The 27,993-nt window shown below is 38.5% G+C and overlaps 3 protein-coding genes and 1 long non-coding RNA gene across 8 annotated transcripts in view; 3 read left to right on the top strand and 1 right to left on the bottom strand.

Moving 5' to 3' along the window:
* Positions 1–5,188, top strand: part of LOC110969928 (neutral cholesterol ester hydrolase 1-like) — a 7,225-nt gene extending 2,037 nt beyond the window's left edge. Inside the window, exons 3-5 of the mRNA XM_022220112.2 lie at positions 347–416; positions 1,012–1,183; positions 2,245–5,188. Of these exons, the coding sequence (XP_022075804.2) occupies positions 347–416; positions 1,012–1,183; positions 2,245–2,865 (863 nt within the window). The 3' untranslated portion in view covers positions 2,866–5,188. The remainder of the gene's footprint in view (positions 1–346; positions 417–1,011; positions 1,184–2,244) is intronic.
* Positions 1–27,993, top strand: part of LOC110967595 (C-C motif chemokine 20-like) — a 117,822-nt gene that overhangs the window by 21,485 nt on the left and 68,344 nt on the right. The gene's annotated exons all lie outside the window — the stretch shown is intronic.
* LOC110969930 (uncharacterized) lies at positions 2,739–18,562 on the bottom strand. 3 transcript variants are annotated; one of them, XR_002597024.2, is made up of 5 exons: positions 18,422–18,562; positions 18,177–18,267; positions 8,173–8,432; positions 8,036–8,088; positions 2,739–2,874 (listed from the first exon to the last, which is right to left on the bottom strand). It is a non-coding gene; the product is annotated as an uncharacterized LOC110969930 (long non-coding RNA). The 3 variants fall into 3 exon arrangements; XR_007938218.1 differs by having other exon boundaries at positions 8,036–8,432; XR_007938219.1 differs by lacking the exon at positions 8,173–8,432.
* Positions 17,537–27,993, top strand: tnfsf10 (TNF superfamily member 10). The gene is made up of 6 exons (XM_051940042.1): positions 17,537–17,778; positions 18,487–18,612; positions 22,249–22,294; positions 22,436–22,552; positions 24,721–24,965; positions 25,353–27,993. Exons 1-6 carry the CDS (start codon positions 17,671–17,673, stop codon positions 25,560–25,562), a joined length of 852 nt encoding a protein of 283 aa, XP_051796002.1. The 5' UTR covers positions 17,537–17,670; the 3' UTR covers positions 25,563–27,993.

Genomic DNA, 27,993 nt, shown 5'->3' with positions numbered 1-27,993 from the left:
CCAGCAACCATCACTCCTGTGTTCTAATGCTACATTGTGTTAGCTAATGGTGTTGAACGGCTCATTGATGGTTAGAAAACCCTGGTAGCAGTTATGCTAGCACATGAATTAAAGTGTGAGTTTTCATGAAAAACACGGAATTGTCTGGGTGACCCCACACTTTTGAACGATAGTGTGCTTTTGTACCATTTCAAGCTATTCATTGGACTTGAACTGCTTGAATTTCAATAAAAAACTGGAAAAATTGGGGCGTTCTAAGAATTTTGACCAGTTATGTTTGTAGTTAACGTTCAATATGTTCCTGCTGATATAATTTCAGTTTCAGTCACTGAGTTTATCTTCACAGGGATGAGATCTTATGACCTTCTCTGTCGGAAAATGGCTGAAGACCTGGACGCTGTCATCATGTCTGTCGAGTGAGAACATTTATTTATTTATTCTTACATTTTATCCATCTTCCAATACATCCTTTTTTAAAAATTATTCTCTTATTTTGCCGTTCTTAATTTCGATTCATCTTCAGGTCGTCAGTTTTTGTTGAATCCTATTTTTTTTGTTTAGTCATTTTGAAGCATGTTATTTTACAGTTTTACAGTTCAACATCAGCTTTTCCCTGAAGGTGGTTCATTCTTGTAGTTTTTTATGCAAGTCTGGAATTTATTAGTGTTTAAAAACAGGCGTTTTAAATGCTTAGCTCAATGGGAAAAGCACATTTTTTAATGGATGATTTAGCTGCTGATGAGGCTGAAAGAGCTGCAGAAATATTAAATTTCTGTGTAAAAACATAAATTTGGGTAAGAAAGCACTAAAAATGTTGTTTACCTGCTTTTTGTTTCACTTTTCTCATATTAAAATCTGAATTAAATTATACTAAAAACAATCATTTGAATAGAAAATTTCTATTTTCTTATTAAAAAGTGACATAAAAAACCCACATGTGAGCCTTTCTTACTTGTAATATTGATTCTAGTGTTGATAACGTCTCCCTGCTGTGATGTCCCGTTGCTATAGTTACCGTCTGGCTCCGGAGGCGGTGTTCCCGGATCAGTACCACGATGCGTTGGCGGCGTCGCGCTCCTTCCTGTCCCCTCAGGTCCTCCAGCGCTACAGCATCGACCCGGATCGTCTGTGTGTGTCCGGAGACAGCGCCGGCGGAAACCTGGCCGCCGCCGTCGCACAGAAGGTGGAAAAAAACCCCACAAATGCCTCACTGAACACCACTTTTTGCCCTTTGCACTTCAACATTTCACCGTTTTTCAGGGGATTTATCATCCGAGTGCGTTAACGGAGGTATTTTCAGGCCTGACAGATGCATTAAAGTGCCGCCGAACCTGTTCGGAGACTTTATTCTCTCCGTAGAAAGAAGAAGAAGAGCTGGAAAATCCTGTTCCAACGAGATGAAAACATTAAAATACAACCAGGCATCAGCAGAATCATTTTATACTCGTCTCCTTTCTGTTCGGAGCTTTTCAGCAAAAAAAGTCTCTGAATTTTTATCATGTGATTGTCGGTCACAGTTGAGTCAATCGTGTCTTTTCAGCTGTGCAGAGTAGCGCAGAAATTTAATTTTTTACTGTTCCTTGTTGGAACGAATGGGTTTATTTTTGGCATTTTCTTAAAGCACAGAATCTTCTAGTTTATTACAGAATCTGGTTTGAGCAAATGGACTGGATTCGGGTAATTTTTAAGTGCAAAGGAGCGAATTTATTTAATTTTTTTTACTGAGTCTGGTTCGAGCAAAAGGTTTATTTCTGGCATATTTTCAGGTGGAGATTTATGCAGAATTTTTTTTTCAAATCAAATTTGCAGAGAGCAATTTTTTGTGGCAATTTTTTAACCGCAGAGGAGAATTTTATTATTTTTTTTATTTTTCACTGAATCAAGAGCAAACAGTTGATTTTGGGAAATTATTTAAGTGTAGAAAAGTGCAGTTTTTATTTCTTTGGAGGAAACAGTTAATTTTGACATTTTTTTAAATGAGGCAAATAGAAAAATGGGATTTAAGACATTATGATTCAGGTTTGTTTTAAGGTTTCCAGTTGAACAGTGTCACTGATGAGGCATTCAAAGACTGTCGGAAAGTTGATAATCCAACGATTCTTTCCGTTTTTCTTTCCGTCTCAGGTAAATAGTGTCATTTTGACACGGTAACATGCCTGTAAAGCCAAATAACCAAAAATGATCTGCTGTTTCACTTCAACCTGAGTCTCTTCCTCGTTTCTAAAACTCGTCTTGTGTCCACAGTTCGGCTCAGACGACACTCTGAAGGTGAAGTTCAAAGCCCAGGCTCTGATCTATCCAGTGCTGCAGGCTCTGGACTTCCACACCCCGTCCTACCAGCAGAACCAGGCCGTTCCCATCCTCTACAGACCCATCATGGCTCGGTTCTGGCTGCAGTATCTGGGCGCCGACTCGTCCCTGGAGCCGCTTCTGCTCGCCAACAACCACAGCTCTCTGGACCAGCCGGGCATCAGCGCCGCCGCCCGGTCCCGGCTGGACTGGACCAACCTGCTGCCGGCCGAGCGCAGGAAACACTTCCGGCCGGTCATCAAGGAGACGGGGTCAGCCAGCGTGGTGGGCCAGGTGCCGGGGCTGACGGACGTGAGGGCGGCGCCGCTGCTGGCGGAGCCGGGGGTTCTGGGTCGGACGCCCAAAGCCTACGTGATGACCTGCGAGTTTGACGTGCTGAGGGACGACGGGCTGATGTACGGCAGGCGGCTGCAGGACGCCGGCGTCACGGTGACCAGCGACCACTACGAGGATGGCTTCCACGGCTGCATGGTGTTCGCCTACCTGCCCATGATGTCCGGCGTCGGGTGGAGGAGCATGAACAACTACATCTGCTGGCTGGACCAGAACCTGTAGCCCAAAGATCTGAGAGGAGTGAAATAAATGAGATTATCAGAAACCAGGTCCGTGTGGAGGCAGCTGGTCGCAGCTTTAACCCAGAAATCGCATCTGTTTGACATAAAGCTCTAAATCCCTGGATGCACATCGACAATCGGAGTGTCCTGATTGGGCCCTAAAACCAAAACTCCTTCCGCCATTCGTGACCAAAGAAAGACAGAAAACATTCAGTTCTGATCACTGAAGGGCTTGTTTTCTGCTTCTATTTATTTATTTGTTCTGAACCCTCTGAACTCCTCCTGTCACATTTCTACTCACCGGTTTCTCATTTGTCACTGCAATATAAAGTGGAAGCTACGACTAGAAGTAGAGAAACTCACAGATGTTTTCAGGATGTCGTGAAGACACAACAAAAGTTACATTCCTTTGATTATTTATTGCACAACAATGCTTTTTTTTCTTTTACTAACACTGGAAACGATTGTTGGCTCTTCATACTATAGATATTTAACATTTTAACAAACTGGGATTAGATGTTTCACCACGCTGAATGTATCTTCAACAACTTGCTCTGTTCACTAGTTTTGATCAATGCTTGATTTTCCTCTTATTCTGTAGGATAATAATTATTAATATAAATAACAGAATTTTAATCTGACAGTTTTTAAAGCTCAAAGTCAGAAATGATCGGTCATCAATCTCCTCATTTATGAATAACTAAGATGTTTCACCATGCTGGATGTATCTTCCAGCAACCTGCTCCTCTATTCACTGTTTTTCAGCCATTCCATGTTTTTTTTTTTTTTAATCAAACATGTTTAATTTTGTCACTGATTTGTTCCCATACTTGCCTCCTATCTGCTCTGTGTTTACACTGCCTGCAGTTCAGTTGAAATTTCACAAAAATAGTAATTTAATTTGCATTAAAACCCTCAATTGCAACAGAAAAGCCTCCATTTTGATAGCAGGAGTTAAAAAATGTACTCGGACTGCTTAATTATCAAAACAATTTCAGCTTTGTATTTTACAAAAAGGCCGAAAACGGCACAAAAAACAACTTTTGTAGTTTTTGTTTTTACAGTTTCTGGCACTGATAAATGGTTTTATTTAAGCAGAGAGTACATGGAGTCAAAAAACACAGACTTTTTAGCTTGATTTTGGTGAAATATTTGATGATTTTAAGCTCAGATTTACCATTTGTTTTATTGCTTATGTACATTTAATTTAGTCACTAATTTGTTCCCATACTTGCCTCCTATCTGCTCTGTTTTTACACTGCCTGCAGTTCAGCTGAAAATTTGCAAAATTTTGTCAAAATCAGTCATTTAATTTGCGGGAAAACCCTCAATTGCAACAGAAAAGCCTCTGTTCTGATAGCAGGAGTTAAAAAAATGTACTCAGGCTGCTTAATTATGAAAGTAGTTGTAGCTTTATACTTTGCAAAAAGGTCAAAAAAAGCTGCAAACTGCAAAAAAATTGACTTTTGTATGACTTTGACCCTCAAAGTACAGATGTTTTTGCATCCTGCAGCTCTGCAAGAACCACTAAAATGATGAATCTTTATCAGACTTCTACTCTGGCAGGTTTTAGAGGTTAAAGTCAGAAATTATCTCGAGCTTTTTAATGCCTTTACGACGCTGATGCAGGCTGCTCACGCTCATAAAACAAGCCGCGAGTCGTGGTGAAAGTGTGCCAGAGTTCACAGCTGCGTCGACTCACTGGATTGTGCAACACTGGATGTTTAAAGCGTGCGTCGCTCATGCAGCAGCGACGATAGCTGTGAAATCGAAGCGAGAATTACTGCATCTGCACCAGAGAGGAGATCCCAGCCGGACTATCGAGTTTCCTCCTCGACCGCCGCTGCAGAGCCGGCGTAACGAAGCGACGACAGCAGAGCGGAGTGCGGTCATTACTGCACATTATTCAGGAAAGAAACCTGCAGGAAACTGGGAAATCCATCCAGAGCGCTCCGTCCTGACGTGTGGATTTCTGTTCTGAGCAAGTTTAAGTTTATGAAGAAATAATAAAAGTGGGACTGTAGAAGGCGTTTCTGGGTGCTGTCATTTGAGTTCTCTGTGTGAAATCCAGCATTAATTTGCTTTATATTGTATAAATAAAACATGTAGAGTTGTATTTCTTCCTGAATGTCACCATTTATACTCACATTTTGTTTGAAAATAGACTTAAGTTAATTTCCCCATTGTAAGCACAATAAGCGGTACTTTGACCATGAAAATGTTCCGTTTCTTTGCTAAAAAAAAAAACAGTTTAGTATTTATTTAGTCACACTTCGCTGTGGGTGCACAAGTTTAGTTTGGAAATAAAGTTAATTTCCCCAATATACAGACAATAAGTGTGTTTTTTTTTATTATTCATGCATTAAATTGCTTTATATGGTATAAGTTAATTATATTTATTATTCTATCATTTATTTATGAAAAACTGCACATGCAGCTGTTTTTTCTTCCACTTATATGCAAATTTAGTTTGAAAATAAAGTAAATTTCCCCAGTATACATACAGTAAGTGTGTTACTTTGATCATAATAATAATAAAAAAACTTCTGGGTGCTGTAATTTAAGTTCTTTATGTGAAGTCATGCAATAAATTGCTCTATATTATAAAAAATATTCACATATAGATACATTAAGAGTTGTTTTTCTCGCTAATTGTACACAAATTGTTTGAGAAAATAATCTTAAATAGGTTAAAATCTCCAATATAGAGCCAGTAATGTGATATTTTAATCATATTTTGAAAAAAATACCAATAATTTAGTGTCAGATTAGTGTTTATGTTTAGAAGCTTTAAAAATGTATAATTTTTAAATATTACATAATATAATATAATTAAATAAAAAATAAAACATTACTTACAATAAATATAAATGAATAAATAATAAAATCATTTGTAATAAAAATATTTATATATATTAACTCTAAATTATATATTTGTAATAGAGGGGAAAATAATTTAAAATTGAATTGTAAATTATGCAGCTATGTTGTAGTAATTGTAACAAAACTATTTAGATTTTAATAATACACAATATTCAACTATACTAATATATGAATAATGTATAATTATTAATTAATAATACATATTATTACTATTCACATTATTATTATTATGACATCAACAGTAGTAATAATAAAATAATATTTAATAACTTAACACTACTACTATCACAACTTATAACAATAATTATAATAATTAGGATTAACAACTGTGATTTTTCTTATTTTCTTTGGGGTAAATCAGTCCAGAGGGTGTATTTTTAACACTTGGATCAAGTTTGGTTGAATAAAATCTGAAATAATAAAAGTGGGCTGATTGAAATGTACCTGTGAGAGCCGTAATGTGAATTCTCTGTGTGAAATAGCGCGTTAAATTGCTTTATATTGCATAAATGTAGTTTTAATACAAGAATAAGATTATGGAACACGTCGATTCAGCCAAAAAAATTCACAAAACTGGGCCCAGATGTTCCTGCAGAGCAAATGAATCCCATGAAGGAGCTGTTTTATTGGCAGGACGACGTGTTTTCTGATATTTCAGTCCTCATGTTCTCCGTGTGTGTTATTACGCGTTGTTTTTTTTTCTGTTTCTGCACATGTGATGATGTGTGAAAGTGATGACAGTCCAGGACAAAGTCTAGCTGTGAGAACACACCGTGCTGCAGGGCTTTTATGTGAGATTAGAGTCAAAGACACGACTGGTTTTAAACTTTTATCCATAAATACATGAGATAAAACCCTGAAACCTGAATGCTTCACAGCGAGTTGTACGGATTATAAAATATTTAGTTTTTTTCATTTTTGGGGGGTGTTTCTTCAGTTATTGTTGGATTGTGATTAGTAGAAAATCAACCAAATGTTGAAAAAAATGTTCCTCCTGAGAATCAGCAGATTTATTCTGCACACTAATTTTAGTGTTTTTAATGAAGCTCTGCAAAATGTGTTCTTCACACTCCAAATTCCAGGCCCTTAGAGCACATTTAAAGAACAACAAATCACATTTTATTTGCACTTTTCACACAAATTAAATGGAACACAAAGTGCCTCACAGATCAGAACAAAAAACAAGTATAAAATAATAATAATAATATTAATAACTTGTGCATGACAGATAAAGTAGAAGATTTAGTAGTTTAATAATTACAATAAATAAATAAATAAATTCTAGAGATGTTTTCCATCAAATCAAAGTGTTGCCTCACTGCGGGTCTTTGTTCTGACTTTTATTTTAATTAAAAGGTTATGAACAGAATATCAAGGAGAGGATAAAAATAAATCTGATAAATATCATTAAATACATGTAATGTACGCAAAAAAATCTGTTGATTCTGAAATATGCTTGTTTTAAAAATAAAAGTCAACAAACACCTGGATTTATTCCTAATAATATTTATTATTATTTTTTAATTATCTATATACACATTTTAATTGAAAATAAATTATAATAGTTAATATCACCAATATAGTCATATCCAACTACAATAAGTTAAAAAGATATATATATATATATATATATATATATATATATATATTTATTTATTTACATATTATATTCTATATATTATTTATATATTATTAATTATATATTAATATATTACTAATTAATGTATACTCATAATATGATGAATAAATCATAGTTTGATTAATAAGATATTTGTCTTGTTATTACAGGTATTAAAAGTTAAAGGATCCTTTAAAAATGGGATCAATCATTTAATTGCAGAAATTGTAAAAAAAATAAAATAAAATAAAAAAGAAAAAGTAAAAAGATCTCATTATTATTGTCTTTTATTATGTCAGTTATTATAATTATCAGAATTTCTCTTAAAATATGGATGAGTCATTCAGTGATAATTCCTAAATTATTAGTTATTACTAGTATTGTATAAATGGTAATTTATAGCATTTATCTCTTTCAAGGCTTTTCCTTTCACAATAAAAGTCTGACAGCAGATGGCGCCAGATCCTCCCTCAAACATTGATCCTCCAGTTAGAGAATCAGCTGGGATTTATTCACCAATCATCAACACTTCATTCCTTTTACTGCTTGTTCTTATCTTAAAGTTTAAAAACCCTCTAATGGCTTTCTGTGATTGATTGCTTCATTTTTAATCCTTAGATTTAAACTTTTGGAGCTGATGAGAAAAAAAAACAAAAACCTTTCAGCTCACCAAGTTGTTTCTGTTTCTGGGGTTTGACTTCTTTCTGTCGTTCAAGTCGAAACCTGCAGGGAAACAGAAACCGTCAGCTGATAGCGTGACAGACTGCAACATGCCTGCCGGGTCACATGACCACAGGTGAGCTTCACCTGACAGACTGCTCTCTGCTGTCGATCGTCTGCAGAGCTCAGATTTATGGTTTGATTCGAGGCCATCAGGACTTCATTACTCCAGACTGTGTTGGTGGAATCAGTGAAGCAGCAGCAGATGAGTCGCTGCAGGTCCTGCATGAAGTTATATCCAGCTTTTGTTTTTCCTCAAACAATTAATCCCTTTTAAAACGGATCCAGAACTGAGGGCATCTCTCAGCATGCACAGATCAGATCCAGTTAGAGAAGTCCTAACCTGCCTGAGGAGAGAAGGTTTGAAGAGTCAATAACTTCTTTCAAACCTCCTGTTGTCTTCATTTACAGGCACCAAAAAATATTGTTTCTTTGTCTGAAAAAAAATCTAAAAATTCAGCAAAAAAATTCCCCAAATTTCTGAAAATTTACAAAATCTTCAGGAAGAAAATAATTCCTTAAAGTTTCCCTCAAAAGTTTTATTTTAAAAAAAATATCCCAAATTTGGCAAGGAAATTCTTGTAAATATTTTCAAAAATTTAGTAAAAATCTCCAATAAAATCCTAAAAATATCTAAATTGATAACATATATATCAGTAAAACTGCCAGTATTTTCTTTAACAACATTCTCAGAAATATCAACCAAAATCCAGTGAATTTCGTTCCAAAAGCAACTTTTTTTTGGACATTTTTTTTTCACCAAAAAATGTTCAAAGATTTCACAAAAAATGTTAAAAATGTGGAGGTTTGCACTGTGAAAATATGTATTTTTTTTCACATTTTCAAACTTTAAAATGAGTCAATTTGACCTGCAGGATGACATGAGAGTTAAATCACTTCTGAAAACCAAACAAATTCACAATGAAACATTAAGATTAAAACCCTAAAATAACATACATTATACAAAGTCATGATTAAATACTAAGGTTCAGGCCCTACAATAAAATACATAATACAAATTCACATGACTAAATGAAATATGAAGATCAAGACCTTACCATGTTATTTACAATCCAAATTTGTGTAACTAATTGAAATTTAAAAGTTAAGACCCTACAATATTATTTATTATCCAAATGCACGGGTCTAATTTAAACATTTAGGTTAAGACCCTACAATAATACATACACATTATACATCACACAACTACCTAAATATTAAGGTTCAAGAATATTTACTACACAAAAAAGTTGGAAAACAACAAATTTCAAGATTCCCAAGCTAAGTTTTTCCCAGGTGGGACTCCGCAAGTGACCTGGTTGACGTTTGAGAAGCTCCAGACCAAACACAATTAACCGCCCATGTGTAGTCAGCTGTGTCCACTGTACTTGATGCTTACTGGGAAGTGACAGATTACGTGGCGGGTCATTAGAGTAGGGGGTCCCAGCAGCTCAGATTTTAGTCCCGCTTTGGGTCTCATTTGCAAACATTTCCACTCAGACCAGGTGGGAATTAAAACCCTACAAGTTCAGGTAGATTTTCACTGTTCGCACCATTTTATGAAAACACCCACAGGTAGAACGCTGTGAGAAGCTCTGGGCTGCAGTGTGTACTTAGTGCATGTACTGGTTTGTGTGGGAGACCCTGCAGAGGCCCGACTTCCTCCCTGCCCCCTGGTGCTGCTCGTTAATCACCGGGTGCCGAGATGATCATTTCTAAGAAAAACAGAGCCGCCGGCAGCGAAAACAAACCGGCGAGAATGTGAAAGGAAAGCCGGAGTGGCGGGGGAATTCACCAGGGAGAATGTTATCGCTGCGACTGAAGGTCATATTGTTCACCTCTTCCTGACAGCCAGAAAGAGAAGGGAGTGGAAGGCAATTTACCAAGAGCTGGAGGGAGGGCAAGATTGTAGAAAAAGAAAGAGAGAGAAGGAGGGAGGACAGAGAAAGATTGGTAGGGAGGAAGAGAAAACCAAAACGTGGGCCTCAAACCACACATTCAGTAATGCAGACACACAAACACAACGTGCCTATAAAAAGTCCTCACTCTGCTTAGAAGTTTGCTTTTCAACAGTGAATTGTGAATCATTGAATCGTACAAAAAATAGAGTCTTTCATGTCAAAGTGTGAAAAGATTTCTACTAAATATAGTCAACAAATTAAAAATATAAGGTGTCGAATGAGTGACTTGCCGAGTTTAACACAAGTGCTCACATTAAATCTGGAGTCTGACTGAAGCATGGTGGTGGCAGCATCATGATGTGATGCATGGTGGTGGCAGCATCATGATGTGATGCATGGTGGTGGGAGCATCATGATATGAAGCACGGTGGTGGCAGCATCATGATGTGATGCATGGTGGTGGCAGCATCATGATGTGATGCATGGTGGTGGCAGCATCATGATGTGATGCATGGTGGTGGCAGCATCATGATATGAAGCACGGTGGTGGCAGCATCATGATGTGATGCATGGTGGTGGCAGCATCATGATATGAAGCACGGTGGTGGCAGCATCATGATGTGAAGCACGGTGGTGGCAGCATCATGATGTGAAGGACGGTGGTGGCAGCATCATGATATGAAGCACGGTGGTGGCAGCATCATGATGTAAACTGAAGATAAGAGAGACTTTAGCTGAAGATTTATTTTCCATCAAGACAATGACTTGAAGAAAACAGCCAAAGCTACACAGAAATGGTTTGAAGACAATGAGGTTAAAGTTCTGGAGGAACAGTCAGAGTCAAGCAGAAGAGTTTTATAAAGAATGAGGTAAAACTGCAGCGTCCAGATGTTCAGTCTGATTGAGACCAACAGAGGATCAATGATGTAACTGCAGCCAAAGGTGGATCTATGAAATACTGACTTGATGGGGGATTTTTTTGGGGGGGGTGGGGGGGTGGGGGGGTGGGGGTGGGGTGGGGTGGGTCCTGAAGCAATCACTCATTTTACATTTGAAAATTTTAATAACTGATGTGACTTGTAGACATCTGTTTTGACTTTAACGTTAAAGAGTCTGTTCTTATACATTCTTGAGAAAAAAGCCAAGTTATATCTACAATGATTCAATGCTGGGAAGCAATAAAAGGCAAAACCTTCCAAGGCGGGAGAATACTTTTTATCAGTTTTGTAATAAATGTAAGCAGAAGTGTACGGAGAACCTATAACTTGTCTAAAGCCTGTCAAAAAACAGCTACATTTTTTAATTCTTAGTGTAAAAAATGTTTAACAGGGAGTATCTATGAAATAATATTTTTGCTGATTTAAATACAGTAAAAAATGTAATGCATGTTTTTCTAGTCAATGATTGTAAAAGATCATATTACTTTTGTAAAAATACTGATTTTCTGCACATTATTTATAGTTTTGGATTGGATTACTATTTTTCAAAATATAGACCTTTGATGTAGATTATATTCATAGTTTTACCTATTATTTTTGTTAGTTTTCTTTTACTAGACGTCTAAAATCTTTTTTGCAATTACACAAAAAAGGGAAAATATGTTAAAAAAATTGCAGATACTTTTTCAAAAAATGACAGCAAAAAAATCTGCAAAATGATATTTTTTCTAATGATTTAAATACAGTAAAAAGATTAACTTGACTATGAAATGTTGGGAAAAAGAATAATTTGTAAAAATTAAGATATTTTTAGCTTGTTTTTTCCTGATTTTTTTAATAGTTAAAATGGAAATTAATGCTTTTATTTTTGTGATTTTACAAAGTATTATCTGGAATTTAACAAAAGGGAAGACAATCTGTAATATAACAGCAAAAAAAACAAGTAGAAACTTAAAAAAGGAAGACGTGTTTGCAGGATGCTTACAAAATGACACCTACAGTTGTTTTTCCATCACTTCAGGTTTATTATTTTGATTTACAGTTGAGCTACATTTACCTAGACTTGATCTTTACACAAGTCTTTGTGCTAAAATGTAATAATTTGCATTAAAAGGATGTTAAGGGAAACCTTAAAATATGAACTCCTGAATCCTGAAATGTAATGCCAGAACATACACAAAGAAAAAAAAAACCCTGACAGAAACAAATGGAGCCAAAAAAAGACGTTTGGAAACTTTGGAAAGTCCCCAAAAACTTTCCTGTTGTCTCATTGGTAAGTTGTATGGTTTCCTGCGTGCTGATTGGCTGCCTCGATTGGCCTGCCTTTGTGTGTGTGTGCCAGATATCAGTGATATTGTTCAGCTCCAGTGTTATGAAGGATAAAATGAGTGCAGCATGTGTGTGTCGGGGGCTGTTTTCTTTGGCTGGAGCTCAGAAAGAAAAAGCGAAGGAGGCAGACCCAGAACATATTAGCGTTCACGGTCGCTTATTTGATAACATGTACCTTTATGTTAACAATCTGTTTCCACAAACACTCGATCTGAACTCATGCAGGATGCATCGATTTACATTTATTTTCAGCCAATTTGAAACAAAACAAAAGTTCAGTTTTTAAGCCAGTTTACTGTGACACCAACGTGTGAACAGATTTCATGTGATTTAGAAAAAGGTGTTTTCCAGCTGACGACCAAACATGAATTATTAATTATCAATTTAACAGTTGCTCCATTACAGGCAACTATCTGACTATAAATGAATGTGTTAGAGACTCATTCTTACAGCGTAGAAGACTGTTTTCTTTCTGCTGATGTTCAACAGTTTGGAAACAAGTAAAGCAATTGAAGGGCTAGAGTAGTGGTGTCAAACATGTGGCCTGCAGGCCAAAAGTGGCCGCCAGAGGGTCCAGTCCGGCCCACTGGATGACCTGAACTAAGATGAGTTCGACACCTCTGGGCTAGAAGCCTTCCTGCACTTGCTCTAATCAGCCTCTGTTTTATTGTAAAAAGGCCTAAAGAACAACAAAGTGGCTTTCAGGTTGCTTGTAGTCTGGAGTTCCTCAAGTGAGAATCAACATCTCTTATATTTACGGTCTTTAAAAACAATCAAAAAGACTAAATCATCGCCTCTAAAATGCATTTATTAAAAAAAATATTGTAAAATGTGGCGTACAAACTGTCAGTATGCAGGGTAAGATTCCAAGTGGTGAGAAAACAACATTCTACATGGTCCTTGAACACAGTTTTTTATGGTCTTTGGGGTAAAAAGAAGCAAGAGGTAGTGTTTATTCAGCTTTGACGAAACAAGCTGATAACCACATGGTTGTTTAGCTTCGTGAAGACAGGCAATTTTAGTTTTTACTTTCACAAACTGAGCTTTTGGTTTGTTTTGGGTGGTTTAGATCTACAGAAAATGAATCTAAAGTTGCAAAAACTTAAACAATTTAAACCGCGTGCAAACAAGAAGCAGTTTTTACACCCCCCCTTCTGTACTCGCTGTCTGCACCCTGAGCTCCAATGAATCTTCTACAACCACTGTTTTATACATGTTGAGTTCTTAAACTCAAATCCTGCTCCGTAACTCAAGGCTTTTCACCCCTTTAGTTGGTTCAAAGCAATAACAGTTCACTCAGACAACGCCGTGTTATGCGTATTTCGGCATTTACGACTTTTTAAGTCCGTGAAGCCTTATAATCAGTAAGAGAGGTGGTGTGTTTTCGTTCGTCGAGGTGTTCTGGAGACCCGTTTGTAGCTGCAGCCTCTTAAATTCTGAATTGCTACACGTAAACAGCCCGGTCATTAAAGCAAAACGTTTGTAGCTCTGGCCGTGGCTTTTATTGGTGCCGACCAAAGTAATTGCAGAGATCTCAGAGGTCGCTCAACAGTAAAAGGTAACTATGGGTCGTAATGAGCTGCTCGCGCAATAGACCTCTTGGGTCACTTTTAACGAGAAGACCGTCTTTAACAGCGGTCACGACGATGGGGCAACGAGTTTTTATTTATTGAGAGATAAAAATGAGAGCTTGAGACAATGAAGAATGGAAAGAAAGAAAGTGAGACAGAGAATAAGGAGGGCAGAGGGGAGTGGAAGACAAAGTTGGAAGGCGACTGAGGCTGGAGGGAGTCGACTTTGCGGGGGAGTCGGTCAGCTCTCCCCTTCGTATCCCCATCAAAACTTGGCTGCCATTCAGGAACACACTCAGACTGTGTGCTTGAGCCTGTATTAATCACCAAAAACCCCTATGTATGCAGCCACCCTTTGAAGGTAAAGATTTATTCCTCTGTCGAGGCTTGTTAAAGTTGTAGCGCCACCGCTTCAGTCTCCAGGGAATGAATGAGGGTCAACTCAGCGTCCTGCTTGGCGACAAAATCTTTCTCCGGAGCACACTCGAGGATGCTCTCATGGATTTTGTTGACCTCCACATTTTCTCCATGACACACTGAGTTTACAGACTCCGTTACCCCCAGCAGGCCCAGCAGTGGGGCCGAATGAAACCTAAGTGGAGAGCTCGGCTCCCGGGGGACATCGGGGCGTACAAGCCAGATTGAGGCCAGATGTTGCAGATGCAGGAGTGAGCCAACAGGACTAGGATCCATTTATAGGCTCAGCCCGCCTCGCTGCACAACAATAGGCTGATATTAACATGACCAGAGCCGCGAACATGAGGGGAGAGAATGGCATCAGTGCTCACAAGCTTTCTAATTCGAGGTTCTGGACGGGCCGGTCTAAAAATAACTTGTAAAAAGTCCTGCAAAGTTTACATACTTTAAGACACAGGGGGAAAGGAGCAACCAATCTGTCTGGAACTCTGAGCTACAGAATGTCTAAAGAAAATTTCTTAGTCTGCAACATTGACAAAAACTGCAGTTCCTCAAATGGCCACTTGAGGCAACTCCAAAAGCGAATCAGTCCCCATAGACCCCCATGTTAAAATACACAACTTTACAGCAGATATTAACATGTTTACAGCCTGGTATACGAAATAATTATGGTCTCTACGCCTAATGCATCTGTTCATGACAACTTTATGAGACAATAACACAACCAGAGAACATAAGTGGAGGCATAAATGGCATCACTGCTCACAAGCTTTCTAATTTGAGGCATGGGAAAGGACTGGTCTAAATAAAAGTTTACATATTTCAAGACACAAAGGAAAATTAACAACCAATCTGACATACAGAAAAAGTTCACATATCTAAATCAAATTAGAGCTTCTTGGTCTACAAAGTTGCCAAAAACTGCAGTTCCACAAATGTCAATTTTCCAGATTTGTTCAAGACACTCCATTTTCTAAGATATTTGCAGTTATTTTCACCTTTTTAAAATGTATTTCTTTATTTTTTACAGTTAAAATAATTTACATTTTTAACATTTTTTCTGGCAACTTTGTTTCTAGATTTTTGCTGTATTTTTTACGTTATTTTTAAATATATTTTTTTCATTTACATTTTTTGAAAAAAAATTTCTGACTATTGCTTTTAGATTTTTGCTTGTATTGTTTGATATTTTTATATATAGATTTTTTATTTACACTTTTTCATTTTTTTTCTAGATTTTTGCTGTATGTTTCACAGTATTTTTATAAATATATATATTTTTAATTTACATTTTTTTTAAAACTCTGGCATTCTTGTTTCTAGATATTTTCAGTATTTTTTACAATATTTTTATATCTATTTTTTATTTATTTATACGTATTTTTTCAGGCATCCTTGCTGCTATACTTTTCTGTATTTTCACAGTATTTTATAATTTACAGTGCAGGTATGTCTTTTGTTAATCCAACAAATTAAACACCTGAAAACTCAAGAAAATTTCCTGTATATTCATCGGGTCTTTTGATCTACAGCTCTGTTTAAAACAGTCCAATATAGAAAATAATGTAACCTGACTCATGCTATGGCGACCCTCCAACTTTATTTGATATTTTGAAGCTCAAGCCAAGAAAAGAACAATTAAATAGAGGTTATAGCACACACGTAATTGAAAACAGGTACGGTGATGTTTCCAAACCGCCGACAGATTCACATTTTGATTCTTTTCCCCGCCGCTGTTTGGAAGTTAAAGGTCAACGCTGTGAGATAATTTAGAAAATTGAGCTACAGATGTGTTTCTTTCATTCGTGGCTTCATCGCACCTCATCATGCAACCTCAGATTTCTGTCAGACATACTTCATCTCTCAGCAGGGCGGCGACGAGCGAACCAGAACATCATGGTTTTGTTATGCAGCTCTGACAGAGACGGGAAAACCATCAGCTTCCAAGAATTACCGAAGGTTGTTCCCCTGAAATATTCCCCCACAGACACTAAATGCTGTCAGAGGACATAAAAATGACAGAAATGACACCTCCAATCACAAACTAACTATATAGCAGCTTTTACAAGTGCTTACAACTAAATCTCTAGCTAGTGCGTCTTTAAAAACTTTTAGGGAAACCAGACGGATGAGCAGCACGAGGAGATAAAATATGTTGAGGTCTGGAACTAAAACACATATTTTTTGAAAATCTAAACTGACATCTTAACTTCATGTAGTTTAGCTGGCATCAGAGGATGAATTTATGGTTTTCCCCTGAGAAGACCTTTTCTGTTATCTAACAGGAGTCAGAAGGAGTCCAATCACTGCTGCTGACTGGTTCTTGTCATGGAGATTTTTTCCAGGGCTATTATTCCAACGACCAATACCAAGACTTGTCTGACTACTCAGCGATGGTCGTTGTGAGTATCGGTGGGGGTTGTTGAAATGCACAGATGTCACTGAGCCCTCCTGTGCTAATGGTGGTCATTAACATGAGTCTGCTGAGTCGTTCTTTTGGTTTGAGAGAGGAGTGAAAGAAGCCATCCATGTCAAAGTAGAGAAGCCATCTCTGAACAGGGGTGGTGGTCTGCGACATCATCTTTCGCCAATTTACAATCAGGTCCTTTCAAAACTCCCCAAAAGAACGACTCAGCAGACTCATGCTAATGACCACCATTAGCACATGAGGGCTCAGTGACATCTGTGCATTTCAACGACAGCCACTGATACTCACAACGACCATCGTTGAGTAGTCAGATGAGTTTTGATATTGGTCGTTGGAATAATAGCCCTGGACACACCTCACAGAGGTTTAAAAGCTGAGGCAACACCAACCACCACCAGAACTGAAGAAGCCTCTTGGATGAGAGGTGAAACATCTTCAAGGAACTTTCTTAAAGTCCAGTGGATTGATTTTATACAACTTTGGCTAAACTGACATCTTAACTTCATGTAGTTTAGTTGGCATTAGAGGACTGAATTTGTGGTTTTCCCCTGAGAAGACCTTCTCTGTTATGTAACAGGAGTCAGAAGGAGTCCAGTCACTGCTGCTGATTGGTTCTCGTCATGGAGATTTAACGTAATTTATCTGCTCTTCAGATGAGTTTTTAATAAAAGTCATGTACGTGCCAGAACTGTTCTGGGCGAGTTAAATAAACGTGATCTGAGGTGTTTTTCTCGCAGCAAACTGGGAACACTGATCCACGGCGCTGATACGAGCGCTCACAATAAACTATAGAAGCCTATCTGTGTTGTTTCAGCGCAGCAGTGGAACAATCATCTCGGATCTCTGGTTCTGCAGGACGGTCCCGCCTCCTCCTCCTCCTCCTGCTTGCAGGAGATGGGGAGGGTAGAAGTCAAGGAGTCAGCGCTCTGCCATTGTTCTTCTTCTGGAGGTCCGGGAGCGCAGCGCTGGTCGTGGTACCAGACGGACGGCGGTCTGTCGTTATGACGGGCTCCGGTCCGAAGCTCGGGGTTCTGCTGCTGGTGGCGGTTCTGCTGCAGACCGTGGTCGTCACCATCACCGTGCTGCACTTCACCACGGCGCTCAACTCGGTAAGGGAAAGTTTAAACAAAAAAGAAAAAAACGAGCCGAGAACCGGAGACGCGCGGAGGATTTTACGCATGACGAACCGCGAGTTTCCGAACATTTCACTGTGAATAAATTGTGCAAACGTTAAAAGTGCGCATGTTCTCTTGCAGGAACTCTCTGAGCTCCTTTTTTTCTTTGGTCCTGCTGCTGCGCTCCACAGCACAAATAGTCCACGTCTGATTTCTGTCCTTTTATGCACGATGCAGCGCAGGCCACACATGCTGCTTTGGTCACTTCTACTCCACTAAAACCTACTTTTGTTATTTTCATTTGCAAACACAGAAACAAAGGAAGCACAGAGCAGAGGTGGAGTGCAGCTACTTTTATGGTTATCTTCAGGGTATGTGTGCTCTTTGCTCACCTGGATTCAGTCCAGTCCAACTCTCAGCTTGTTTACAGTAATTAATCATTAACCCAGAAGAGATGCAGCAGGAGCATGAAGGAAATGAAACCTAAACACATGAAAAACACAAGCAGGGAAATCATGTTGACTCAGGCTTTGTAGCAAAACACTCAAATTATCAGCCTGTAAAAATTTGCTTTCAGGAGTAAACAAACCCTCATTGCAGCTTTGCAGAAGGAATCAAACAGGACAATCAGGAATACCTGAGCCAGGAGTGTTTTACAGGAAGCTCTCTTTGATTCTCTTCTTGTCGTTTTCACTTTCACAGATGAAGGAGACGTTCGCCCGGAGCAGCGTTTCTTGTCTGATCGGCGCCGACCTCCAGAGCATCACAGCCGTCCGAGGGGATCCGTGCTGGCAGGTCACCCAGCAGCTTCACCTGCTCATCGAGAAGGTGGGAAGTCACACAGTTCAAAAAAAAAAAAAAAAAAAAAAAAATCACCTGGACGGGTTTTATTTGAACTTCAGGCGTCAAACACTTTAAATCCTGCATTCTGGAGAGTTTTTGTCCAGCAGCTTGCACCTTTTTTGGAAATAAAACAAAAAACTCAATGCAATTTCCTTCAAATCTACACCTTGTCTGAAAATGTCACTTTTGAGACTGATTAATGTTCAAGAATCACTTTCCAGCACAAAATGAGCGGCACATATCAGTATTATGATATAATTTGCACTTTTCTGCAACAATTTGTGGAAATAAATCCCAAAAAATCTAATGCAAATTTAAATGCATCAAATCTACACTGTTGTTGACCCATAAAGCCAAAAAAACATCACTTTTAAGCCTTAATGTTCAAGAATCATCTTCCAGCATAAAATAAGCTGCACAAATCAATATTAATGATGCTGATTACGTCTCGCTGCTCAGATTTCAAAACATCCCGTTTTCTTGTGCAGAAATTTGCACCTTTTCTGCAAAAAAATATGGAAATTCAACACAAAAAACTCACATCCAATTCAAATCTTTCAAATCTACACCTTTGTTGACCTGTAAACTCTGAAAAATATCATTTTTAAGCCTTAATAATGTTCAGGAACCTCTTCCCAGCACAACATGAGCTGCACATATAAGGAATAATGATTCTGATTATACATCTTGCTACTCAGATTTCAAAACTTTCGCTTTTGTTGTGCAGCAATTTGCACCTTTTCTGCATGAATTTATGGAAATAAAACACAAAAAAATGAAATGTAATTCAAACCTCCCCCTATCTTGACCTGTAAAGTAAATAAAAAAACGTCACTTTTAAGTCTGACTGTAATGTTTCAGCACAAACTGAGCTGCACAAATCAGCAATAATGATTCTGATTATACATCTGGCTGCTCAGATTTCAAAATTTCCTCTTTTCGTGCAGCAGTTTGCACCTTTTCTGCATCAATTTGTGGAAATAAAACAAAAAAATCTATTGCAAATTCAAATCCTTCAAATCGACACCTTTGTTGACCCGTAAATTCTGAAAAAAAAAGTCACTATTCAGCCTGACTGTAACGTCCCACATATCAGTAATAATGATTCTGATTATGCGTCTTGCTGCTGAGATTTCAAAACTAACTTTTTTTCCTCTGGCCTGCGCTGTATCAAAACTCCCCACCCACTGGATGTTGGAGACATTACTAATCCCCCCCACACACGTCAGCTGCACAACTCTGAAAACCGCCAACAAAGCAAAAGTTTAAAGAAGATTTAAAGTTATTTTTATGACAGTATTTCTTGTGTAACCAAACTTTTTGCAGCTGGGGTTTTTCCTCCATGAGTTTTTTTTAAAATGAAAACTGGAGTAAACCTTAAAAAAAACACGGTGTATTGTTTGACTACATGGAAATGAAAGGCTTTATCTAAAAACTACTAATTTGGCTTCACTGACAGTTAGAAAAACGTACAATAATGTCAGCTTTATCTCGAAGTAAAACAGGGGGGCTGGAGTCGCTGTTATCATTACTAGTGGCGTCCGGTGAACATTGGCAGAAGAAAAATGCTGAAATGATCCAAATCACTGTCTGCAGACGCACAATGAGCTCCTTCATAGTGGAGATGAGAAGTGATACTGTGTAGTTTAATCAGCACAGGAATGCATTCACCTGCTCTGCGCTCACACACCAAACTCAATCATTTTCTTTCACTTGCTATTTGTGCGTATTGTTTGTTTTCCTTCCCGTCTCCAGATTCTCCTCCTCTGCCTTTGCTGCTCTCTTAAATACCTCCAGTTGGGGTTTTTTTCTGACTCTGCTGGCTGATTAAATTTAGTTCAGAACATAAACATGTCGTCGGGACGGCTTGAGCCGGAGCATAGGCTCGTGTTTTTAACTCAGGAAGGAAATTATTTGTCTAATATCTGTAAAAATGCATAGACATTTAAGCATTTAATGCATTTGTTTCTTCAACGTTTTGCGATTCTGTTCGCTTTATTTCAAACTTAACAATTATAGCAGCAAAAGATGCTCATTAGCTGCACTGAGAGGCTTTAAGCTAAATGCTAACTGCAGCATCCTAGCTACATACATGATGCTAACATGCTAATACAATGTTGTGTCTTAGCTTAATGTGTAACTGCAGCATCCTAGCTACATGCATGATGCTAACATGCCAATATAATGTTTCATGTCTTCGCTTAATGTGTAACTGCAGCATGCTAGTTACATACATGGTGTTAACAGCTAATATGCTAATATAATGTTCAGTGTTTTAGATTAATGCTAATGTCCGTTTCATCCTAAACAAAATGATAGTGATGAAATTTTAAGGAACTACGGACAATTAATACAATTGAGGGGATTGGTTATGACAATACACATTATAGTAATTTCATTTAAAACACAGATTGTGAATCTTGTGAAGTTGCGAAAGGAAATGGGAAGCATCAAAGTCTGAGTAAAATTTGAGGACGATCCGTCAAGCAGTTTCTGAGATATTTCAGTCTGGAGCAATATATTAAGAATATAGTGTTAACGAACAAACCCAGAAACAATGAATGTTTAAAGTCACTTTTGAAAGCGGCCATCTATCACAAATTTGAAAAAAAAAAAACAACAATCCAGATTGGATTAACGTGGTTTTGTCTTGGGATAGTGGCTGTATATTGTTAAATTTACCTCAATTTTGTTCTGCTAAAACATCAGCACGTTTCCCACAAATGAAGAGTCCTTTTTTTTTTTTAAGTTGGTTTAACTTCATTTGAGGCCATATAAATAGTTAACTGATCATTTTAACATATTATAAAACCTGCAGGGCTTCTTTGCTAGTGATTTGTTTGAACTCTGTCCTGATTTCCCCTTAAAATTGATTCGTTACAGAAGGCTTTAACTAATGAATTCTTATTCACGTTGAGCGACTGGAGGTAATTTCAGTTGAGGAATCTTTTTGCAGCCAACAAGTCATTGCTGAATTGTAAATATTTTTAAAGAGGAAATCATTTGCCAATTATTAAGAAAGGCAACAAGGCTGGAGAAACTTGTGTCCGTCCACACTAGTCACACAAACATGCCTTTATTCTCTAAATGAGGTTTTGTTTCTCTCCTTGGATTCTTTCTAAAAGTCTTGTTTTTCCAGTTGTTTTACATAGAGTGTGCAGATTTACAGAGAAAATGGTTTTCAGTTTCCTGCTAGTTGCCAATTAATTGGGTAAAGGAACGTAAAACATGAGGAAGGGGGAGAGGGGTCGATTTTCAGCGAAGGATCCGTTACCAACCTGGACAAGAAAGCTCCTTTTTATTCACCGGAGCGAACTTCCTCGTCCAGATGTCAGCACATTTCAGGGTCAAAGTCGAGTCGCGGGCTCTTTTGCATTACTGGGGTATGAGCTGAAGGCTCTTCTCAGCAGATAAGTGTTTACTGGACGAACGACTTTGTGTTGAGTCTGGCGTTTTCGTTGAATCGTCACGTTTTAATGCTCCAGAGATTAGAAACCGGACATCTGGTTTAAACACGTCAACAGAGTTTGCGACAAACAGCGTTAATGTTTTATGTTTTGGATCTCACAAAGAGTTATTTGCACAACCCTGATTAATTGTGTTCTTCTGTTTGTCCAACAGTCTTTGTCTCAGAGATACCAGAGGCAGATTTCTTCAGCAGTGAGAGGTGAGAGAACCACAAGATGCACTAAATACTGACAGTTATCTATTTTTATTATCACGCCTTTGGATCCATTAAGTCGTATCAGGGCACAACTTGCTGTTTTAGTAAGTCTTAATATAATTTTTCATTCTCTGTCCCCATTAGATGAAGTATCTCGGGTGCTGCCCTCACTTATGATGGAGGACAGGACTTCGCCTCGCCCCAAAGTCGCAGCTCATGTCACTGGCAGCTTCGTGCCCAAACTGGAGCGAGAGGAAGGAGGTGAGTCTACAAGCTTTAAAAAAAAAAAGGGACATTAATAATCTAGGATTTATCGACTGGTGATTGCTGAGAGCTGCTAGCTGTGGTCTGACGACACTCAGTGGGAATGTGTAAGGGAGCGTTACCAGCACAACATTTTAGTTTTTAGCCGCTTTAATTAGGTCTGAATTTTACCAGATGCAGGTGAACACACACGATCTAGAGTGAAAAGCTTGGCAAGAAAAGATACAAAGTGCTGAGGTTTCGCAAGAAAAAAGATGTAAAGTTGGGAACGATAGATAAATATCAACATTAAGTCAAAAACTCATGTTTTTGACTCAATGTTAGTATTTTTCTGTTTATACTACAAATATTGTGACTTAAAAGGACCAAAGTTTCAACCCAAATTTGTATTCTTAGCATAATTTTAATGTGTTTTATGATTCTAAACTCAGCTGCATTGTCTGGAGTTTAAGGCAAGACATAAAATTTGGTCTGTGGAGTTCAGCTGGAGTGACGGATTAGTCAGCTTTGTGGTTTTTTGTTATTTAGCCCAATACTGGAGGTTCGATCAAAACAGCTAAAAAAATATTTAAAACTGTACCCGATTTAAATTTGGCTGCCATTCGTGTTGAAGTTTTCCCCTTGTGCAGCAATTCTCTGCTCCCAGTGCTCCTGCACCACTTACAGAGCTCCTTGAAAGAACAGTTATATAAACTTGTCAAGCACCTTATTTAACAAATAAAACAACTTAAATTCTATTTCGGGGAAGAGGAAGAAGTTATAGGGAGCCAAATCTAGTGAGTAGAGCGTGACAATTGCGGCGATGGGGCCTAAAAAAATGCAGTGTAACGACAATGCTGTCACCGGGCGCACAGCACATTAGAGCACCTACAGGCAATCGCAGTAAGATTCAGGGTGTTTTTGCTGAAAATTTTTCCTCAGGATGTTTCAGTAGAACTCTGCTATGGCAGTTCGATCTTGTTGGATGACTTAACGGTGTACAACCATGTGAATGTTGTTGAAAGTGAGCATGCCACTGGTGCTCCTTCTCCGATCTTGGAGACTTTGGGCTCGTCCGCTTCAAAAATTGCTGTTCCTTCTCTTAATGGTCGCTGCAGACCCACCTCTGGTTACCACTGATGATTCTCCACTTTTCTGTTGTGGACTGACACAGATTGTGGTGTTTTCTTCTCTGCTCTAGTTTGAGATCCATGGTGAAACCGCAAATGAGCACCAACCAGTGCAAGCAAAAAACATCAGAAGTGAGCACTATACGGCTCATGCACGTACAAGAGGACAGTCTATAGCTGTTTGATTGTACCTTGTAGGCTCTTTGTTCAAGACGATCCCAAAAGCAAACAAGAGATATTTCGATTACAAAAGTAATCTATGTCGCATTGCGTTATTTCGCTGGAATCCTCTATATTTTCACCATGTTGCGCCAACAAGGCTCCATTAAAATTAGTGAGAGTGATGCACATTTTTTAAAACTTGAGGCTACTAAATGCTGCCTTAATATCCCATAATGTTTCCAGCACAGACGAAATCTAAAAGATAGACGCGGTAATCGTGAAGTCACCCGCCGGTTTGTGGACTACTGTTTAAAAGCTTTGAGTTTGAGTACACGTGGAAAGTACTCTTATCTGTTGTTTTCCTCTAAATGGGACAATAATTTGCTTAATAAACACCATGTTGCGTTGAAGGAGACTTGGAACTAGCAATCAAGACCATAAACTCTTCAGGAGAATGTTTATCAAGGCAACACATCAAGTGATAAGGGGGCAATTTTCTTCAGCCTACTTTTTGCAAACGGAGGAATCGCCCCCCTGCTGGCTGTTTGAAAAAATTAAAGGTTTTCAAGCACTTTTGCTTCAATTCTCATACCTGGAGGCGGTGTTTTGTCTTTTGTATGCAGTTTATGGTTTTCCTTGTGATTTTCCTGTGAATATGCAGAGTATAAAAGCAGGCTGGAGAACTCTATCACAAACAGACTGATGTTTTAACTCTGCTGTGTCTTTATTGTTGTCTACTGAAAGGCTATAAATTAAGCAGCGCGCTCCATTCCCCTTTTGTACTCTGGTATTCTCGCTGTCTTCGAACACTTGTTACAGCTTCATTGCGCTAGAAGATTCATGGCGAAACCTGTTTCTTATTCATTCTGAACACGGTTTTCTTGTTGACTCCAGCTCCGGTGTTTGCCGGTCGGAGAGTCCAGGGCCAGAAGATCTCGTGGTGGGAGGGCCAGAAGGGGTTGGCATTCCTCCAGGACGTCCAGCTGGTGGACGGGGAGCTGGTGGTGCCTCAGCCCGGCCTCTACTATGTCTACGCCCAGACCTACTTCAGACACACCCACTCCCTGGAGGAGGACGGCGAGGACGGCGAGGAGGCGGAGGACCGGGGGAAACCTCTGCTGCAGTACGTCTACAAAAAGGTGATGCTTCCTCTTTTTTTTTGTCGCACTGGTGTTTTGTCTGCTGCTCATCTCGGTTTGACCTATATTAGTCGCCGTTTTGTGGTAGATTTTATTGACTCAGCATTCCTGGTTTGAGTCATTTTGATGATTTTTTTCAACTAGCTTGAATTAGATCCTTATTTGCGGGGATTTTCCTCAGACAGAATTAAATCCAGGATGTCTTGACCACTTTGCAGATGTATTTGTGACCTCAGTTGCTCCGAAAACCACCGGCTGATGATTCACAGGGAAGTAGGTCAGGATGGTGGTTTCCTCCGAGTCTGATGAATCTAGTCTGGTGACTAATCCAGACGGGGAGCTCGTGTTGCATCAAAACATAACCTCGCCTGTCCTTGTCCCTGCCAGGTGAGCTCCTACCCGGTTCCCATCCTGCTGATGAAGACGAGCCGGACCTCCTGCTGGTCCCGGGGCTCCCAGTTCTCGCTGCACTCCGCCCACCAGGGGGGGCTGTTCCCGCTCAGCACCGGCGATCGCCTGTTCGTGACAGTGACCAACGCCTCCGCCGTGGACATGGACGAGAAGAGCAGCTTTTTCGGGGCGTTTCTCATCAGCTAGAGGCTCAATGAGGGAGTCGCAAAAGGGATTCCGCAAATGGACGTTCAAGTTTTTTTTTTTTTTGTTTTTTTTTTAGAATCACAAACCAAAAACTCTGACAACACTGGTTTCGTTGGCGGAGAAGAGATGGACATGGACTTGGGGCTGTTTGTATGCGCGAGAACTCAACAGACTCAGCTATTTTTTGTTTTTTTAATGTGCGAGTGTGGACTGAACTTGGCAGAGATCAAACATTTATTTAGGGCAGAACTTCTTTCAGCTTTTCTGGTCGTCGATTAAACCACGAAAAAGGTGACAGATTTAGATAAAAAAAGGCTGTTAAGTCATTATATACATGCTAATTTATGCCACCTACAGGAAGTAAAAGCAGCTGCGTTTACAAAAATCCGATGCAGCACGAGTTGTGATTGCGCAACATAATTTTGAATGCATTTTGTGAAGCATTGCATCAGAAAATGTTACACAATTTTCCCCAAAAAAGTTTTCACACTCAAGGTGATTTTTGACATTTTCGTAGAGTTAATGCACTTCATGGGAGATGGGTACACCTGTATTCTTTTGAATAAAATCTGCACATTGTAGATCCGTTCCTACGGCCCGACGTATGTCAATTTTCACCGGAAGTTGGAGCTCAATCAGAAGAGTCTGACTTCAGCTTGGGAGCCATAATGAAGGGAAAAAAGTTAGTGAATGTAGTGAATGCACAATCCAAGATGGCGTACAACCGGCGAATGTAAACAAAGCCGTCTTACAGTGCCGCTGGACGATGTATTCATCCACTTCGCTCACCAACTAGTTCCACGTAACCAGTGCCGATGCGACAACAAAACGCCGTACTTCGTAAACCAAAGCAGTTCTAACGCAACGACGTAAACCGAGGACCCCCCTCTACAGTTAAGATATCTCTCACATGGCTGATGAAAGAAAAAAAAAACCTACAGAAGCTTTACAGTAAAAGAGGAAACCAACGGAGGCTGAAATCAGAACACGCAAGAACAAAAAAGGGAAATTAATCTACAATTGTGGCATCATTTCATGACTGAAGACAGTTTCTGAAGACTTCTTTCAGTTCTTCTACTTCCATTTCATCCATTTTTTTTAGTAACTGGTCTTTTTTTTTTTTAAGCCTTACTGTGGTTTGTTAACGTGTCTATTTTGACCTCTTTACAAAACAGCCGAGTTCTGCCACTAAGAAATGTTTGTATGAAACCCTTTTACCAGTTCATTCTACTTGCATAAATTCGAGGTGAATCTCTGGATGTGTTTTTTAAAAAGATGTACATATTGTGCTATATTTTGTGTTTTTTAGAACTTTTGTAATAAGCCTTCAAATTGTGAATTGAGAATTAGTTCGAAAATGTGGAAAAATGAATTTTTCACAGTGAAGCTTCTGATGTCCACATTTTCAGCATTTTTGGGAAATCTTTGAAAATTTTTGGTGGAAAAAACGAAATGTTAAAATATTTCTGAAGAATATTCACAAAAAAAAAAAATCAACCAGAATCCAGCAAAATTCGTTGGATTTTGGTTGATTTTTTTTCTGAACGTTCGTAAAGAAAATAGAAGTTTAACTGATATATACGTAATCACTTTAGATATTTTTTTAAGCATTTTTATAGAAGATTTTTACTCATTTTTTGAAAATATTTACAAGAATCTTCTTGCCAAATTTGTATTTTTTTTAAATTAAACTTTCAAGGAATTATTGGAATTTTCTTCCTGAAGGTTTTGCAAGTTTTTGTGGATTGAAGAAATTTGTGGAATTTTTTGGCAGAATTTTTTATTTTTTTTTCAGACATGGAAACAATACTTTTTGGTGCCCATAAAGGAGGACAACAGGAGGGTTAAGTAAACTTTACTTATTTTTATTAAGAAAAATTTAATTCACTGATGCCTCTAACAAATTAATGGTTCCTGTTAAAGATTCCGACACAGATTGTTTTTTTCCAACATGACATGAATGCACCAACCACTGTAGCAGTTATGTAAATATAAAAAAATGTCACGTTTTCTCTGTAATTTGCTGTTTTCGTATGATTTTTTTTTTTTTTTTTTAATAAAGTGGCTTTTTGGGTTTAGTTCTCTGGGACGAAACATGATGTTAAACAGACAGCAGTGATTTTGGGTTTAATTTAACAGCCTGCAGTATTGAGCTCAGTAAATTCCACAGCTGCAAACTTTCTGTTGTGAATTAAGACAAAACTTACGTTCGGCCTCCGCGTAGGAAACAACCAGGAATCTTCCACCTGCAGCCGTTTTTCTTTTCCTGCTGGAGCTCAAACACCTGCAAGGCATCAGAAAGACAGAACTGCACGCTCAAACAGGCCGTTAGAGGTTGTTTTTCTTTCCAGATAGATAAAAATTAATGTGAATGTAAATAAACAAGTGTTTGTGTGTAAATATGTGAAATAAAACTGATGTTTTAAAAAAA

The sequence above is a fragment of the Acanthochromis polyacanthus genome, chromosome 20 (assembly GCF_021347895.1).
Source record: "Acanthochromis polyacanthus isolate Apoly-LR-REF ecotype Palm Island chromosome 20, KAUST_Apoly_ChrSc, whole genome shotgun sequence".
Classification (NCBI taxonomy): domain Eukaryota; kingdom Metazoa; phylum Chordata; class Actinopteri; family Pomacentridae; genus Acanthochromis; species Acanthochromis polyacanthus.
This window is presented reverse-complemented; position numbering and strand designations above follow the sequence as displayed.

Coding starts and splice junctions, on each gene's coding strand:
- tnfsf10 (XM_051940042.1), top strand. CDS start 17,671: ATGACGGGCTCCGGTCCGAAGCTCGGGGTTCTGCTGCTGGTGGCGGTT. Junction 17,779..18,486: donor TCACCACGGCGCTCAACTCG/GTAAGGGAAAGT, acceptor TCACTTTCACAG/ATGAAGGAGACGTTCGCCCG. Junction 18,613..22,248: donor TTCACCTGCTCATCGAGAAG/GTGGGAAGTCAC, acceptor TTTGTCCAACAG/TCTTTGTCTCAGAGATACCA.